The sequence below is a fragment of the Numida meleagris genome, chromosome Z (genome assembly GCF_002078875.1).
Source record: "Numida meleagris isolate 19003 breed g44 Domestic line chromosome Z, NumMel1.0, whole genome shotgun sequence".
NCBI lineage: Eukaryota > Metazoa > Chordata > Aves > Galliformes > Numididae > Numida > Numida meleagris.
Window position 1 is genome coordinate 47,429,071 of NC_034438.1, and position 18,756 is coordinate 47,447,826.

The window sequence follows — 18,756 nt, forward strand, 5'->3', positions numbered from 1 at the left end:
GTAAGAGGATGATTAGTTGATTCAGACCAGGGAGATAAGATCACCCCCAGAATGAGATCTTGGTGGTTTTATATTATTTTTGTATCCTAATCCTGTTAGTTTTGGTGTTAAAATCTTTGTATTTTGTCTTACCTTTTTCTACTGTCAGTAGTAAACTGCTGCTGCTGAGAACTATAATGAAACATTTCCTGTTGGATTTGGGCTTTAGGGAAAATTGAAGTGTTAAATATAAACTAGATAAAGTTCCCACTTCTCTTTGAAGAAGTCCACCTTGCAGGGTTCCTGCTGTATATACCTGGTTTCATCAGAGGTGATATCCTGTCTCTTAGCTTCAGTCAGCAGTCCAGTCTGATTTGACTTTGAGACAGTGCTGTTTGTCATCACGACATGAAATATGTTGTAAATTGAAAACTTCAGCTCTTCAGTAGAATTGGATTCAAACTGTGCAAATGACCTGTTCTTTTTTCTCTTTTCCTATAGTCAGGAACCTGTCCTGTTTGTCGCCATGTGCTTGCTCCCATGCTTCCTGAAGCAGCTGCTGCCACTGCTTCCTTTCTACCTGATGATGATTCCTCATCTTCTGTTTAGAATGTTACAGGAGCTCCCAAGCAGGGTCTGAAATAAACATTCTATTGCCAAAATAAATGTTAATTGTGTTTAATTTCAATGTGATAAAGTTATACATAAAATACTTTGTATACTATATATTTCAGTTTCAAAAGAAGATGGAACAATTTTTCAACTGTTTAGGTTTACAATAGTTTCTAGCTTTCAATTTGAAAATTTACAAATGTGCACCCTTTTTTCAGTTTTCAGAGTAATATTGCTGGTAACTATAATGTCTAAAGCTTGTATTATGATAAATTTGTCTAAAAAGATAATATGGCACTTTGTGTTTGCATTCCTACAACTGCAGTGCAGTTGCAGCTTACTGAAGTTATGCTTACAGTCTGTCTTACATAACTGAACTATTTGCCAATGAGTAACTGTAATTTATCTTTCATTTACATCAGATATAAGGACATTTTGTGATGACAGCAGTACAATTTGCTTTCACTGGAAATGCAACGGAACAATATCTCAGTTTTATTCCATATTAAATTTTTTCCTGGTATCAGAAATGCTGTTAAATTGCTGTTGTCTGGGCTTTTTTTTACAAATACTGTTACCAATTTTAAGTCTAAGTCCTGAATGAGTGTATGAACTTTGGAACTTCAACATTTGATATTTCCGAGTTTCTGTTCAGTAACATCTGGGCAGCTGGTTCTTTTGAGTTCTGTTTAAATACCATCCTACTAAATAGACCTCCTTTACTTTCTTCTCCTTGCATGTTCATTCTCTCTCTTCTAGATATATTTATTTTTATATATATGTTGGGGTGGAATTGCTTTCCTAACGCAAATATAATTAAAATATTTTTGTCTCTTGGAGTCTTGAAGTCTGAACAAGGTAGTAACAACCTTGTGCACTTAGTTGAAAAATACATTTGAATACATGGGTGTTAGGATAACTACTGTTATTTCAGAAATTTAAGAATGAATGTTTCTGGTGTTTGCACTTGTTGCAGTGGATTATGCTACACATAGTATTTTAAAGGAGAAAAGACTGTAATTTCTATAATGTATTTCTCTAATTAATACTCCATGTCCATTAAAGTTTTTTTGTGTACTGAAGTTAGTGTTAGAGCACAGAAAGTTAAGATTTGCATGTGCGTATCTGTACTAATGGTTGTGCAGTCCTGCACTGTTGGACCATGGGGATAATATGCAAGGAACCAAATCCAAGCGCTCTTAAAATTACTTTCTTCCAGTAATTACTAGTTAAGGTCATGGAAAGGAAGAGTGATTATTGAAAAAATAAGATTATAGTAGCACTCAGCTACTTGGTTATGGTTGTTGCTGCCATAATAGTGTCGTTCTTTACAAATATTAATATATTCTTTGAATAGCAGTATAAGATAGTAATGCTTGTTTTTGAGGGACATACCAAATAGTGTAAGTTACTTTACCATGTACTTTGTGGACAGGGGCAGAACAAGGAATTGCTGGCTGTTGCCATAGATCTATTCCTGAGGTTTTAGATTATGCAGTACTAAACATGGGGTACAGGGAAGTAAAAACAATAGGGTGTTGGTGAAAAGTGGTGAAAGTGTGGTTAGCACAGCTCCTTACAAGCTTATTTTTCTGCAGTAAAGTTCATCAAAGCTGACATCAGCAGGATTTTGAAAAATGTGACGTGGAACGTACACTACAGGTATACTCACTAGGACAATTCGTGGTAATCCAAGAAGCACTATAATTTTCCAAATATCAATTATAAATCAGTGCTGGGGAGAGTGCCCATTGATTGCTCCTGTCATGGCAAATGCTACGATAGCCTGTCTTATGTTTCTATCTAGAACTGCACAGTATGATGTCCCTCATTTAATCCCTTAAGAACAGTGTTTTATAAAGAGGATTACTTTAGATTCTGGGGCAAGATTTGGAAGCACTCTTGCTTGTAGCTTTTGATTCCATACTTAACAAGCAGTGTCAAGAGCTAAGACAGAAGCAGCTGTTGGGCTTTTTTCTTCCTTATATGTTACTGGCCTCAGTTCTGCTTACTATTTCTAAACAACTAATGAACAGCTGTCTAAGAAGAGTGCTAAAGCTTTCTTTCTTTTTCCCCTTTACCTTGAATGTTGGTGGGTTATCCATAGATCTTTCTTGGTGCCTCAGCTGAGGAAATAGCAAATGAAAGACCTTGAACAAGGTGTCTGCAAAAGTATACTCCAGGTCATACTCAGAAGAGTACCAGAATTGTTCAGCAACACCTCAGAAGAATCAAATGATAAGATTATTTGGATCATGCTCAAATCCTAGTTGTGATCTAGTTTTTTTGGTACATAAAATTGCATCAGATTGCTGTGCAGATTCAGTGATAAAATCAGTTCAAGTAGGCCTGGTCCTTGAAAACACCTTGCAAAATGTAATGTTTTCCTAGAGCAACAAAAATTAAAGAACAAAAATTTGCTCAAGGGGAATATTCTGGGCATTCTCTAGTAAAAACTTCTAACTACAACAAGAAAATCTTTTTCCCGCATTGGCTAAAAACAAGTATTCAACAAAAAGGAAGAGGAAAATGTGGAAAAATAAGCCTGCTACAACTGAGGGTTTGTATCATCTCTTCGTGTACTAGTAAACTGGATGTGTAAAAAATCTAAAGGAGATCATAAAAGGGGATAGACGAATTACTTACTCTGAGTAATGCTTAAGTAATGTAGAAGTCATTGTGAAAAATGTGTTTCTGGTAAACTACATAATGTAAAATGAATGCTTTTTAATATGTAATAAAACATTTTTGTTGTGAAGTTAAAATGTGAGGTATTTTGGATTTTTTTTTTTAAAAAAAAACTTCTTATTTATTCTATTCTACTTCTGGCAGATCTTGAAAAGGTGAATTATCTGTTTCAGCTGTGAGACACATAGCAACATATTTTTCTTAAATGCTTATAATAAGCAGCTTAACACAACAAGAAAAGAACCTCCCTAAAAGCTGTCTTGTGCATGCCTTCTGATCTCAGTTCAGGTTACCTGGGAAGCTGTCAACTAACATGCATGGCTCTGGAGATGCCTGGCTCCTTTTCTACCACCGTCCCACCGGCTTTTTGTTGAAAAGAGCTGTACGATACCTTTACCGTCTCTCCAAAAGCAATAGCTTACAAGCCGCATAAGCAGTTTCTATCTCCAGTGAATGCTTATGTATTTTCTGGTCCGGAACTGTCTGGTAGGTGATAAATGCTGTTCTGGATTTTTAACCTCTTGAATGAGGACAAGGAGACATCAACAGATCTGGGGGCCTCTTTTTGTCTGCATTTGTCTGCAGATGGGTGATTGTGAAACCAGGTTTGGGAGAAATTTGATTCCCAGCTTTCAATGTCATGTAGCAATAATGGTTTTCTTGCTTCTTAAGAGACTCAGTAGTTTGTGGAAATATGTATGTCACCATTCAAGTAAAAAGGAAATTCAAATATTAAATATTATATTTAATTCATATTGAAATTAATTCACTGGAAACAGTTTGACATCTTGTATGTGGAATTATTGTTTATAGGTTTCATTGTTAAAGATTGAGAAGATTTATTAATATTGTAACCTAATAACACACAGCTATCATCACTGAAGTATCTTTAGTACAGTTGTTTCAAAGGAAAGGCTCTGTATGAGCTCTTCAGCACATCCATTTCCTCACCTACACCATAACAAAACAATTAAGGACCAAATATTTTCTCTGGGTATGAGATTAATCATCTGTCAGAATATTTTTGGTGGCGGGAGAGGAGGATATTTTGCTGAGAAAATAATATATTAGTACAGATGTAATTTCAGTATATACTCCTACTTAAGACTTCTAGATCTTTTGCTTTGAAATTGAAAGAACATTGATCCTAAAAAGGTCCATTGAGTTTTAGTGAATGAATTTAAGACTGTGCTGTAAATGACACATTTTAAAGCAGTGGCATCAGTGTTACATATATTCTTTCGAAAAACAAGCGTGCACAGCCATAGGATTCTGTTTCACCTGCTTGTTCTAATAAGGCAGTCTTTCCATGGGATGGAGTATTGCTATGACCACATCTGAACTGATATTATTAATTTAGTTCTTGTTGCTGCACATATTGCTGGGAGAGAAATAAAACATGTCAGCCAATCGAGTTTTACTTTATCAGGGTGTTTTTCGAGACCAAGCTTTTACATGCTCTTCCTGCTTTTGTGTGCCTTAGGATATTCAGAATGGAAAAAAAAGAGGATAATACGTTGTCCATGCACAGTCCTTCAATCAATATGGTGTGTGCAGACAGCTCATACCCATTGTTGCTTTGGCAAGAGAAAGGATCTTACTATGAGGAGAATAAGTATTTATTCTTCATAGACTAATAAGCCAAATCTATACTTACAGATCTTCGTTCTCCTAATATTCCACATAATTGTGTTTTTTCTCAGAGTTAAGCCTCTCAGTAGATAAACAATTACCCTCCTCTGAGGCATATATCATAAGTAATGACAGACAAAACAACTAATGATGATTATTAATGAATAAGTATGAGGGTTTAATGATGTCTTAGGGCCAAAATGTGAAGAACGTGATTTTCATTTATACCAGAGTTACTCTGTGCTCTCAAGGCATAGAAAAACGTTATCAAAATTAAATACTTACTAGGTAATAAAACAGAATGATAGTGTAAGTGGGATTATAGTCCAGTGTTTCTTTTAGCAATGTTTAAACCAAAGCAAAAACAAGCTCTTTTCTTGGCTATGAAACAGATCTGTCGTCAGGTTGCCAGTCCAAAGACACAGAAACAATTTCAAAGAAGTCATTTACATTGACAGAGTGGGAAGGATTATATTCTCAAAGTAAGGCTGAGAATTCTATGTCTGATCTTCCAATTGAAAAGAAGCAAAGCTATTTTAGTGTTCCAACCATGCTGGTATTAATTAATAATATCTGGGATCTGGGGGTTGTTTTATAGCTTTGTGATATAGCGGGAAATCCTTCTGGATTAAAAATTGTGAGATGAAGTACTGCTTTATTGTATATTGAGTACTGTGACCTGCTAATGTGCAAGATCATCTCTGTCAGCATAGAAAAGCCTCACTGTATATGCAATGTATACGAAATTTTCTTACTGAAAACAGAAAAGCACAAAATGGCTTTCTAATGCTTCTTTAATGTTACGGTGAAATGATGTTAGCTGCAGAAATACTGACTCAGATTTAAACATACTGTTTGAATGCTGCAGCCTCTTTGCTAGTAGATGAATCCTTCTGTAAGGCATAATTCCTGAATCTCTAGTCAAGGATGTTGTTCTTGTTAGCAGAACTGTAAATAGGCTCCTCTTAGACTGTAGTAGTGAAATGCCCTGGTACTTGTTTAGAGCCAGTTCTGTGTATATACCTGCCTTTTTTGTTGCATTACATGCTTGAATGACAAGCCATATAGGAAAGGAGAATATTTTTTCCTTTTAAAATTAAGAAGCTTTTAAAATTATATTAAAGCTGTGTTGGTCCTTGAGAGTCTGTCAGACCTTTTTCATGTCAGTATGAAAGATAATGAAATGAACAACTGAAACACAAATGTAAAATCACACACAAAAATAGTACAAACTAAGGAGGTTGTTACTGAACAATGAGCATTTGCGACAAGAATTAACAGAGTCTTTTAAAAAGAAAATTGATGCAAAAGAATGGGCAATCTTCAGCAGTCCATGATATCCACAGTCCTTCTGCAGTTCTGTTTCTCCCAGTGAGACTCTAAGAACCTTGCTTGGAGATTTTTTTAACCAGTTTAAAATTTGTTTTTTTTTTTTTTTAACCTTTGTTCACCACTTTTAAATTTTCATTCAGCCAAGACCAAATCCAGATGTGAATGAGAGGGAGAGAAGCCAAAAGAGGAGCATGCTACATAGCCCTACTTTTTGCACTAAGTGTGCAAGGTTGCCAGCCATTGTTCTCAAGACCACAGCTCTTTCCCAGCTCTTCAGGAAAGCTGCAGCCCAATCAGTTCAATGCATTCAGAATGCTCTGCATCTGAATCTTAAATGTGAGGAGGTATACTTTGCATGTATTTGGTGACGGTGACACAGAGAGGGGTGGTTATGTGCCCTGTGGGATGATGCAAGCTACCATGTTCTTAGAGCACACATCACTTTCAGACTGGTCTTGAAGTATGACAGCTCTTTCAGGCTGTTTTAGTGTATATTCTACTACTTTGAATTATTTAGCAAGTCTAATCAGAAGAATGAAACATCGTTTAGTATCATGGAAACACTGATTCCTTGCAGTTGGATGGGACCCTTTAAGGTCATCTGGTCTAACTCCCCTGCAATGAACAGGGACATCCACATCTCAGTCAAGTCACTCAGAGCCCCTTCCAGGCTGACCTTGTGTATCACCAAGGATGGGATACCCACCACCTCTCTGTACAACCTGTTGTACAACCAGTGCCTCACGACCCTTATTGTAAAAAAAACTTCTTCCTTTTATCCAGCCTAAATCTCCCCTCTTTTAGTTTGAAACCATTTCCCTTTGTCCTGCCGCAACAGATCATGCTGAAGAGTCTTTCCGATAACACCCCTTTACATACTGAAAAGCCTCTATCAGGTCTTCCCACAGCCTTCTCTTCTCCAGGCTGAACAGCCCCAACTCTCTCAGCTTGTCCTCCTAGGAGAGGTGCTCCATCCCTTGGATCATTTTTGTGGCCCTCCTCTGCACATGCTCCAACAGCTCTATATCCCTCCTGCACTGAGGACTCTATATCTGGATGCAGTACTGCAGCTGAGGTCTCACCAGTGCAGAGTAGATGGGCAGGATCACCTCCCTTGCTCTGCTGGCCACGCTTCTTTTGATGCAGCCCCGGATACAGTTGGCTTTCTGGGCTGTGAGGACTCATCGTGGCTAATGTTCAACTTGCCATCCACCAGTACACCCATGTCCTTTTCAGCATGGCTGTGCTCTACCCTTACACCCCCCAGCTTGTACTGAGTGTGGAGATTGACACAACCCAGGTGCAAGACCTTGCACTTGGCATTGTTGAACTTCATTAGGTTCTCCTGGGACCACTGCTTGAGCCAGTCTAGGTCTCTTTGGATTGAATCTCATCCCTCAGGTGTACTGACCGCACTGCTCAACTTGGTATCATCTGCAAACTTGCTGAAGGTGCACTCAATCCCACTGTTGATGTCATTGATGAAGATGTTAAAAAAGTAATTACTGTTGTATTACTGAAAATGACTTGATGAAGACTACTTGTAAATGATCTATTACTAGTATACTCAATGCGTGTTTGTTGCAAAGTGTCTGAAGATGATATTTTCTCCTTCTGTGCATTATGGAATGAAGGTATTTTTGTGTATGCATAATTAAAGCACAAATTACAAAAGAAAACATCCGGATGTTTCATTTTCAGAATTAACAAATATTCAACTAGTAGTTTCTATTTCCAAATAATTATAAATTCTCTCTCTATATTTCTGAGTTTATAGTTGGCATGCTAGTATTTTTAGCAACTATTCCTTTCTGTCCTTTCTTATGCATGACATTGCACATCCAGGGCAGACTTCTATATTCCCACCCATCCACCTTCTGCATTTTGAGGTTATTGTCAGGTTCATACAATCTGCTATCTTGAATTAACATTCTGTTTGCCTTGTTACAACACAGTTTGTAGCACACTAGAGAGCACTAGCTTGCCCCATCTCCTCTAGAGGATCAGAAGAACAGGTGCAATCAGGGAACATACTGCAATGCAGCTTGTTAGAAAGATTTTGGACATTTTTTCCTCTAGGAAAAAAAGAGAAGCATGTCAGTGCTGATCATTTCCAGCTTTCCATAGTTTTTGCTGCATAATTTCAGTGCTCACTAGATAATCATCTGCATACTAAGATATAAAACCAAGGGTCTAAATTTAGGTAATCTATCTGAATAAAGCTGTGGGGGGTTTTTGTTTGTTTGTTTGTTTTCCATCATATCCTGCCTTTAAAACTGAAATTACAATTATGTACAATATGTGATGAAATTTCTAGTTCATATTAAATTTCAGAAGAGTTAGAAATACCTTCAGGATTTGCATTATTCAAGTGATAATACATGAAACTTTTTGAAACATTGTGAGCTGATGTTGGGTTAACAAAAAAGCAAACCAACCAAAAAAGCCCTTTTAAGTATTTTCATATAGAATCACAGAATCATTCAGATTGGAAAAGACTTCTAAGTCCATCTAGCCCAACTGTCAGCCCTGTCCCACCACGCCCACTAACTGTGTCCCTCCGTACCACATCCACACAGCTCTTCCACGCCTCCAGGGACAGAATCACAGAATCACAGAACTGTGGGGGCTGGAAGGAACCTCAGTGATTCAACCACCTCCCTGGGCAGCCTATTAAATATATATGCATATGTTGCCTATATACACATATATATATATAAATCTAGAAGTGATCTCATACAACTTTGAGCTATCATTCTTCATTAAGAAAAACAATTTAATCTTTCTATATCAAACAGACTAAGTTTTGATGAAGAACTAATACTTTGAAATCCTTGCTGCTCTTTCAATACATAAAATTCAAACACATTTGCAACTGTGGAATTAAAAAGGCCATTGCTTTTACCAGACACAAATCCTCATTAACAGTAAAACTGCTTTCTTTTTTTATTTTGATGTGGTGCACTGAGAGAGCAGGAAATCTGCTGAGCCTTTGTCTGCTTCCCTAAATCACTAAGTCTCTTCTCTTCTGCATATATGAAAAACTGTTACATGCAGTAATGACTGATTTTGCAAAATGTCAGAAAATGACATAGAATGGCAGAACTTGCTGAAAGATGCTGTGAAATTTAAGTTTGAAATCTTAAAATATGTACTCATTGCAAATATGTTCATATGTGGGCAAGTATTTACATCCTTTTCTGTGCTACTTAGAAAATTAATGAAGGAAATCTGGTGTTAGGTGCTCAAGTGTTAGCCTTCCAGCCTTTGTATAAATTCATCATGGGCGTATTATATTTTTTGAACCATGATCAGAATCATTATGAACTTTTTTTTTCCTGAGAATCCATCTAACGTAACTGGTAGTGATTTATAGCTCAGCATGGAGAAGCAGGAGGAGATTAAAAGCTGTCTTTCAGTAACTAAGTATGAAGACTACAGGAGGGAATGAAAAAGCTTGGTAATTTATTTTCCAGCAATTAAAATAACAATGCCACTACCAGTTTTGTGGCTCCGTTTAGGGCAATATTCCCTCAAAATCAGTGAATTAAAATCATATAAAATGCATTTTTTTTTAAGTAGCAGTAGTCAGTGCAGAATTCTAAAAGCATTTATTTGCTATTAAATTTTTTGTCTGTTTTCTTCAGTTACTCATAAAAATCTAGACTGTAAATTTTATAATTTTGACCTGGTTAAATTCTGAAATAGCTGGTAAAGCATTAGAGAACTCTGTGAGAAGTACTTTCAGGAGGAAAAAAAACACCATATTTCATCTCCTATTTCAAACAGACTAAGTTTTGATGAAGATCTAATACTTGTATAAGCTTGTATAAACTGACATGGGATTACAGAAAATGTTAGGCAAAGTTAGTGCAGCAGGGGTGGATGGGCTATGGGAGATGGAAATGCCCATAAAAAAAGAAACATCTTGCATAAAAATGGTCAGTCTTTACCTGCCAGCTGTGTCATCATTATGGGATTGCAATGCAGTAGAGACGTCTCTGGGGAGAGGTTCCAGGAAGGATGAGAAGGAAGAGGCAGAGGCTTCATGAAGTTTGACAGGTAGATTTGCAGAGGCATCTTGTTCTCTGGGACAGAAGTTTCCAGCACTGTCCAATGGTGTGCTTTACACATTCATTATTTCATTTTGTCTTGTTAAATATTTGATTTCAGAAGTCATACAACTTTAAGCCTGGTTTTAGTCACACAGCTGGGACTCTGTCTTATTCCCCTAGCAAACCTCTTTTCTCTGGTATCAACTGAAAGCAGATGATTTGTGCTCAAAGATTCTCAAAGGTGGCCTTTATGACTGTATGGAGCTACCGGGAACTTAGTGTGCATCACTATGGGGCAGTGTGCTCCTACAGATAATCACAATATGCTGCTCATTTGCACTGTCCAAACCACAGTCTCCTTGCGTCTGAGAATCCCTGAACCAGACTTTATCAGAGGGGATAAGGAGGTTTTTATGGAGCCCATCTAGCCATGTTACAAACGGGGAGAATTCCAACTGCTTTAGCTGGAGATGTCTCATGTGGAGCAGCAGCACCTGGCCTTATTCCTGAATGGCAGCAGGAAGGAGGTGCTGATGCTTGATGCTCAAAAAGAGCCAACGGCGATTTTGGTGAGTTATAAGTCAAAAACCTCAGTGTTCTTTTATAGCTCTAAAAGTAAAAAAAAGTTGAGTTTGAATCAGTGGTATATTGCAATATCTGAAAGGAGGAATAAACTCCAACCTGTTGATTTGGAAATAATTAAGTTGATGAATGAGTGTTGAGATTTGTGTATTTACAAACTGGTGCAATTCTGTCGTGATTGTATTAACAATATTATTTCAGAATAACTAAATTCAATTACATTTTTACAAGTGCAAGTGAGTCACAGCATCTGCTTTCACTGTTAGTAATGCACAGTGTGCATCCATGCATATATGTGCATAAGAGAGAACAGTAAAATGTTGCCATTATGATGAGAAAGCAGTGGAAACAGATGGCTTGTTCACTTAAACATGTACTTGTGTCAACTTCAGTAAAATAAATATTCCCGATACACTTTTCTATATATATTTTTATGTGGATATAAGTGTGTGTTTATGTATATGATTGCCCTTAAAATATTTCCAGTGTTTTGGTTAGCCTCAATTTCATCCTAGCAAAGCACATATAAAGTTTTATTTTTTTAAATGAGAGAAATGAATACAGTGCACTTTCAGGCAGCATCTATTTTATTTGTACTAAAATCTCAGGATACAGTGCCATTATATGTTCCTGTTTAAAATGTTGTAGCTAGGATATATACCTAAGTTTACGTCTACATGAATGTGTGTATAACCTGTATATGTAAATACTTAACTTACAATTAGAATGTAGTTGACATAACTTCATATTGCTGTATTTTAGAAATGTGTTTCACATGTGTTTGTCCTGTGACACCACCACTTCTGCTTTTTACCACAAGGGCTCCTCCGTTCCATTGTCAGTAGGATCCTGAAACTCAAACTTACAGCAGATGGAGGGCAAAATCAGGTACTCTTTTGATTACCCAATTTACTGGATAATTTACTTCCTATATATTCATACCAAAACCAATAGTAGGCCATCATTTCTCTGAGTGTCAGTCAAACATGGTTTTTACTGATCATCCTGCATCTGAAGATCACGTCTGCCAGCTAGATGTGTCTCAAATCGCACCTAATTCTTTTGTCCTCTGAAGAAGGTGACCTGGCTAGCAATTTTAATGTATTTTAATCTATATGATTTACCAAATGTGGAAAACATGCAATGGCCACAGATCTCATAACAGATCATCACAGATCATGAATGTTTACAAAAGCACAGCATCATCAATAATGGGAAGAGACTGAGATAACTCTTTCAAATCGTTCAACATCTGAAAAATAGAATTTTAAACATGAAAGTATGTATGGACAGTTGATGTTTCTTGCACAATAAATTTTACTTGGAAATGTCTGCTACCTGATATGCAGTTTGGGTAATAGAGTAAGTTACTGTTGTGGACTCACAGAGATCCTTACTAGTGCTTTTAAGTGAAAGCCTTTTTGCATATGTGGACTGAAAATAATGTAGTTCATAATAAATAATTGATAAGGTATGAATTTAACATTTGCTTGAAATAGGAGCGTGAGAGATTGAACTTAGGAAAATGCAAGCTTGAATTTTTCCTCTACAGTTCAAACTCCAGGCTCCAAACAGCACCACTCAAAATTCAAACCCTACGTCTGAGAGTGCTGTCCAAACACTCCCAGAACTCCATCACTGGGGCCATGCCCACTGCCCTGGGGAGCCTGTTCCATGTCCACCATGCTCTGGTGAAGACCTTTTTCCAGCACTTCCCTGAACCTCCCCTGACACAGCTCCATCCCATTCCCTCTCAAGCTCTGAAGTGTTTTGAAATATGGTACTGCTAGTGCCAGTTAGCTTTATACACGAAGATAATGCAATATCAGCAAGAATGAAAACAAACTGAAGGCTGTGTCACTGTGAGGTATGAACTTAAAATAGCTTTGAAAACAGAAATTTCTTCTGTTTGGGGCTTATTTTTGCCTTGAACCTCCTTTTTCTTGTTCTTCTCGGAAGAGGAAATTTGAGATTTGAAGTGGTAATGAAATATTGCCCAGAAATGAACATAGTTACAGGATGGTTAAGCCCTGGTTCCTTAAGACATCCTTCTTTCACCAGTTGCTCAATACAGAAGTTCAATAGCATATTCAGATTTCCCCTTTCCTTCCTGCATCCTTGGATTTTTGTCTCCACTCTTCACCTTCTCCTAACATCCTGGAGAAAAGCAAAAGGCTGTGATGGTTGTTGCTAGGAGGAAATATCAAGAAGGTTAAGGAAAAAAATAATCTCACATTAAGCTGCAACACAATTTCCCCTTGGTATGAGGCAGTTAAGGAACACTTTGTGGAACCTGAAGAACACGATAAGATACAAGTGCATACCACGCACCAGTGAGTTTATATGTCTCCAAATACTGCATCCAGTGAGAAGCATTTGTCTAAGTCTAATGGATCACAACGGTGTGTGTCAAATATAGCTGAAATCTTTAACAAATACACAGTTTTCCCATTTTAATATTATATTGCATATGACTGGAACATCCTGTTCATTGTACCTATGCCCATTTTTACTGCTTAGGTGTGGAAGTGTCTTCCTGAATAAATAATCATAATTGATAATTAAATGAAATATTGATTTAGTTGAAATAGAGCACATATGAAGACAGAATATATATATATTATTTTTATTTACTGTAGCTTTATTGTTGCCTCTGGTTTGGCTGGACATCTTAATAAGAATTTGAATAGATTGGTCTTATATTTGTAAAGAAAAAAATTGAACCAAATTCAGCCACGCACTAACTGAATTGTTTTCAGTCTGTTTATCTTAATTTTCTTTTGGTGTATTTTGTCCAAGTAACGCACTTTATGTGCTGGACAAATAAGTTTCTGCAGGTATTGTTATCAGTTCCGTGATGAGCTCCATCAAGGAAAGGAAGAAATCATTATGATGAAACTTGTAAAATGCTTTTGCTTTTGCTACAAGCAAAGAAAGGGAGAGATGGATGGCACATATCTATATTACATCTCTTGTAAAAGCACGGGGAAGTTAAATGGATTTTATTAACCCTTTGGTCGTTATCATGTCTCAGAGCTCTCAGACATGAATGTTGTGTGAGTATTTTCAAAAAGTAGGACACGAGGGAGTGGGAACATGGATATTTTTTTTTGTCTTTCACTGTCCTCTAACCTTTATATCTTTACACTGTGCAGTACAGTGCTGTAATTGTTAGCACCGGATTTACTTATAAATTCCCAGAAAATATATTCTGTGTTTAGAGAGTAGACATTATTGGTTTGGAGTGGATACAGTGTATTTCTCCAGAAATAATGAATACGAGCAGGGCTGCCCCTGGAGCATTGTGCCGGATGGAGAGCTGTCTGTGCTGTTGTGATATTAGACAACTACATTTCACCAGCTTAATAACAGAAACTCATTAGCAGAGAAGACCTTATAAGGCAAGTTAGAGCATATACCACACAGAACCATAATGTACACTTCGACAAATGTCAGTGAGCTGCAAACAAATCCTCGCTATTGGACCCCTCCTCAGCATGCACAGACGTACACATGTAAGCACATCCAAGCACACCTGGATTATGCAGTGGAATGACACAACACTGTGTTTTCCCTTCTTAAAGATGACATGCAGTTCAAGTGACTTGCTGAGTTCAGGCAGTTCTGCGTAGTGAAATGGTTACAGAGAGCTCTGCTTTCAATAACCAAAACAAATCTAGGAACCTTGGCTTTCCCCTTTTTTTTTCCATTATGTTTTCATAAAAGGTGCTTGAAAGTAAATTCATTCCCCTTGCAACGCTGAAGTTGCTACTTAATGCTGCTGCCTTGCAGTAATTTTACCTTAGGAAAAATAACATGAAACAAAACAAAACAAAACAAAACAAAACAAAACAAAACAAAACAAAAAAAAACCTCTCTCTGCTGTAATTCCAGAGGCTTTAGCTTATTAATTTAATCTCCAAGGACAAAAAGTGATTGCTATTGGAAAAAAAAATCCACTCCCAATTTAATTAAAACAGTCCAACAGTTTGAATTAAATATGAAATTATTTTCTCTAGCAAAACTTATAAAAAAATATTTCTAATGTGAATACCTAAAAGAGCAGGAAAAATGTTTTTATTTTGTCTAAAACTTCACTGAGGACTAGAAGGTGCCTCCTTTCCCATATCATTTACCATTGTTTTCAGTATGTAGCTGAGAGATACGGTAATGCAGTTCTACAACAAAGCTTTCTCTTAACCTCCTGTCACCACTGGCTGGGGATTTTTACTTCTTTTTTTTTCAGCTTTAGTTTGCAGAGGACACTAGATTTTGCCTTTGTTTTTGTTTTTTTTTTTGCTTTCAAGGAGACACTCAGCAAAATACCCAGCACAGCACCAGAGGTTTGGGATGCTGTTTACTATTCATGAAGGCTGACCATGGCTTGTGGTCTGGGAACGGCTCGGTCAGGAGCGCAGCCGCAGGGAGCTGCAGAGGCAGCCCACTGGCCTCCCAGCGACACCCGAGGCCAGCAGCTCGTTTGCCTCTTCAATCAAACTCCCCAGCAGCGACTGCAGTTCATTTTCTCCCAATAAGTGCCTGCTCCACATGGTGCCACAAGCGGCCAGCCAAGCCTGGGCCCGCAGGTGGTATCTTTATCACCAGCACCATGAATCCAGAGTGTGGTCACAGCCCGTTTCTTGTCTGCTGCTTCGCTGTGCTTGCCAAGAACTTGCCTGGCCCCAGGGTGCCTGGCTGCTCTCACCACTCCATTGGACAGAAAAGCATCTTCTGTGCAGGACAGGGAGAAGGGGAGATCACTGCTTCGTGTACATCAGGTCCAGAGCTGCATGGGAGATGTTATTTTTCTTGCTGGGAACTTGAAGACTGCAGGCACTGCATCCCCACTTGTCAGCTGCAAGCCCCAGTGTAAAGCTTGTGCACTTTTATCTGTTGTTAGCTTGCTACTAGCAGGAAGGCCAGTGGGATGCACAATCCAGCAGCAGAGCACACTTCTGAGGTGCTGCTATCTTGGTTTTGAACAGCAGAGAATTGAGACATGGGAGAAGCCATTTCCCCAAACCCATACTTCAAGTTGTGACAGAAACAGAATTAAAACATTCTGGTTTTTGTCCTCTCAAGTACAACTGCTGCCTTTTATCTGTGCCTTTTTCTCTTTATGCAGTGCTGCAGATTTCCTTGGCTTTGTCTTTGTGGTGTTTTCTAAACAGCGAAAAACTGTCATTTCTCCCTCCACTCATTACCTTCTTTTCCATCATGGATGCACTGATTCATTTCAGGGCTTAGCTGAAATGGAGGTATTACTGTACAAGTCTCTGTGTGTTTTGGACTTAAATCGTGACTAAATTGTAGACACTTAATAATGTCATCTGAACTGATGGAGCATACAAAAGTGCTCAACAAACAGGAGCATTATGTTTAACTATTAAACAGATCTCCTTTTTCTCCTATCCAGAATCTGCATTTTGTCCTATCCAGGCTGTCAAACATGGAATCTTGCTGGATTATATTCTTCTGTAATTAAATTTCCTAGCTGGAGTTACTCTCAGTCAAAGGCTCCTGGCCTGCTTCGTAGATTATTTTTCATTTCTATTTTTACAACAGATGATAAATAGTCAGTGAAAAAACTGATAAAAAACAATGATAAAGGATAGCCTGGTTCTCTTGACCAGCCATTGAAAATGTTACAAGATAAAATACTATCTTTTACACTGCTTGCAAATGATATTCCATCCTCTCTGCAACTGGGTAATGGCACTCTTCTGTAGTACAGAATAAAACTGCAGTCCTAGAAGAGCGTCACCTGGGCACTCCTAACTTTGAAACCGTACAACTTGCAAAATATTGAGAACAAACGTAATGTGTTTGTGTCCAAAACTTACATGTGAGATCAACCTCAGTGTAGCTTGTCCCACTATTGTGTAATAAAGTCTAAAATGACATCTTGTTTTAAACGACTCTGGAAGGCATGTCAGTGAGTGCTAAAAATAGTGCTGCCAGTGCACAGTTTGACCAAATACAGGAAATCTATAATCCATAGAACATTAAGCCTATGGTTTCTTAAGTGTCCACCAGAAACACACCTTGGATCAGTGAAAGATGTCTGTGTCTCTTAGGATACCAAACCAATGGCTTAAGGCAGAAAGTACTGGCTGCTCCTTTGGAAGTAGTTAAACTAGACTAATGACTTCATCTAATCTCTGATGGTTTAAATGGCAATTTTCACCTTAGCAGTTGGTCAGATCACTAGGAATATCTTCAACATAAGAGGAAATGTATGGAAACATTACACATCTTTTTTTTTCCTAACACTTGTTAAAAAATTGTATTTCAGCTTAAGAATAACACCCTGGCTTCAGAAGGAGGGGCTTGCTTTACCATAAGTGAAATGCAGCAAATCTGTCTTGTGCTTTGTTTTTTGGGTATGTTTGAGACCCTGAAGAGGGCACAGACCCAGACCTTTTCTAAGCCCTGTGATATCCATACCTGAAGCAGCCCATGGTGCCAGCTGGCTGCTGCAGTACAGGACCCCTTTTTGAGTGGTCACTGTGGCATGGGTGCAGCTGCTTCACAAGGAAACCTGTGGGGTTTCATGATCAAACCTTCCAGTACTTGAAGGGAGTGTATAAACAGGAAGGGGTACGACTGTTTACAGGGGTTGATAGTGATAAGACAAGGGGGAATGGTTTTAAACTGAGACAGGGAAGGTTTAGGTTAGATATTAGGAGGAAGTTTTTCACTCAGAGGGTGGTGATGCACTGGAACAGGTTGCCCAAGGAAGTTTTGGATGCCTCATCCCTGGAGGCATTCAAGGCCAGGCTGGATGTGGCTCTGGGCAGCCTGGTCTAGTGGCTGGCAACCCTGTACTCAGCAGGGGGGTTGAAACTAGATGATCATTACGGCCCTTTTCAACCCAGGCCATTCTGTGATTCTATGATTATAATTTCTCTTTTGTGGGGGGAATGAAAACAGAAGCTGGTCCTGAAATACGTAACGAGTATGGGCCTAACCTGCAAGGAGCAATAGTGCTATTTCTGCCTAACCTCTTCTCCTTGATCCCAGCCCAAAACAAAGCCTTTACCAAAGTGGACCAACGCTCGCCCTTGGTGACAAAGGTTGTTGTTCTTTGTTATGTACTGCTCATATTGTAGCAGAGGCATTTCTTACTGTGTATTTACACTTATTGCTTAGGTTTAAGCCCTGGCATACAGAGATTATTTCCACAGCAGAGATAATCTCCTCATACAGAGGAACTTCTGTTTCCCTCAGCGTTCCAGTCAGCATCAAAACTTTAATGAAGTTCATTGACTGAAATTAAGCTGCACCATCACAGCTTTGCCTGTCACTGCAGGCTGACTCAGAGAGGCATTTAGAGCAGAAATCCCTGAGTACAGCCTCCCTGTGCAGCGAGCTACCACAGGCCACCTGCCTGTTCTGACTAGTGATGGAATAGCATTCATTTGAGGATAAGTTGACAAAAGCAATTTTTAAGAAGTAAGAAAATGAACAACTGAGTTTTTTGGTGCACCCAGTTTCTAAATAGATAAGGCAAACCCTAGGCTACAAATAGAACCTGACACTTCAGGTATGTGTCACTGGATGATGTAAAGGTGGCAGAGGAGCTGTTTTACTATTCTTTTACAATTTAGGATCAATGGAAAACAAAAGCAGAGTATATCCATCAGAGTCAGAGAAACCAGTAATTCTTCATGACGACGGGGAAAAATTAATGCAGGAGTGATCTCTGTAAGTATCCTGTGCAGTACAGCCACCTTGTATCTGGATCAAATAATGATATAAGGAGACAATGGTAAAAAATGTCTGAGTCTGCTAAGTTGGCTGATCTTGCTCCTTAGGCAACTGAGTGCTTATGTATTTCCTCTGCCACCAAAATACGCAACTACTATCTTTAAAA

At 38.2% G+C, this 18,756-nt stretch overlaps 1 protein-coding gene across 6 annotated transcripts in view; it reads left to right on the forward strand.

The window, feature by feature from the left end:
- Positions 1–3,356, forward strand: part of PJA2 (praja ring finger ubiquitin ligase 2) — a 40,637-nt gene extending 37,281 nt beyond the window's left edge. For all 6 annotated transcript variants that reach the window (XM_021379746.1, XM_021379741.1, XM_021379744.1 and 3 more), the window contains one exon: positions 481–3,356. In XM_021379746.1, coding sequence (XP_021235421.1) covers positions 481–588 — 108 coding nt within the window. In that variant the 3' untranslated portion in view covers positions 589–3,356. The remainder of the gene's footprint in view (positions 1–480) is intronic.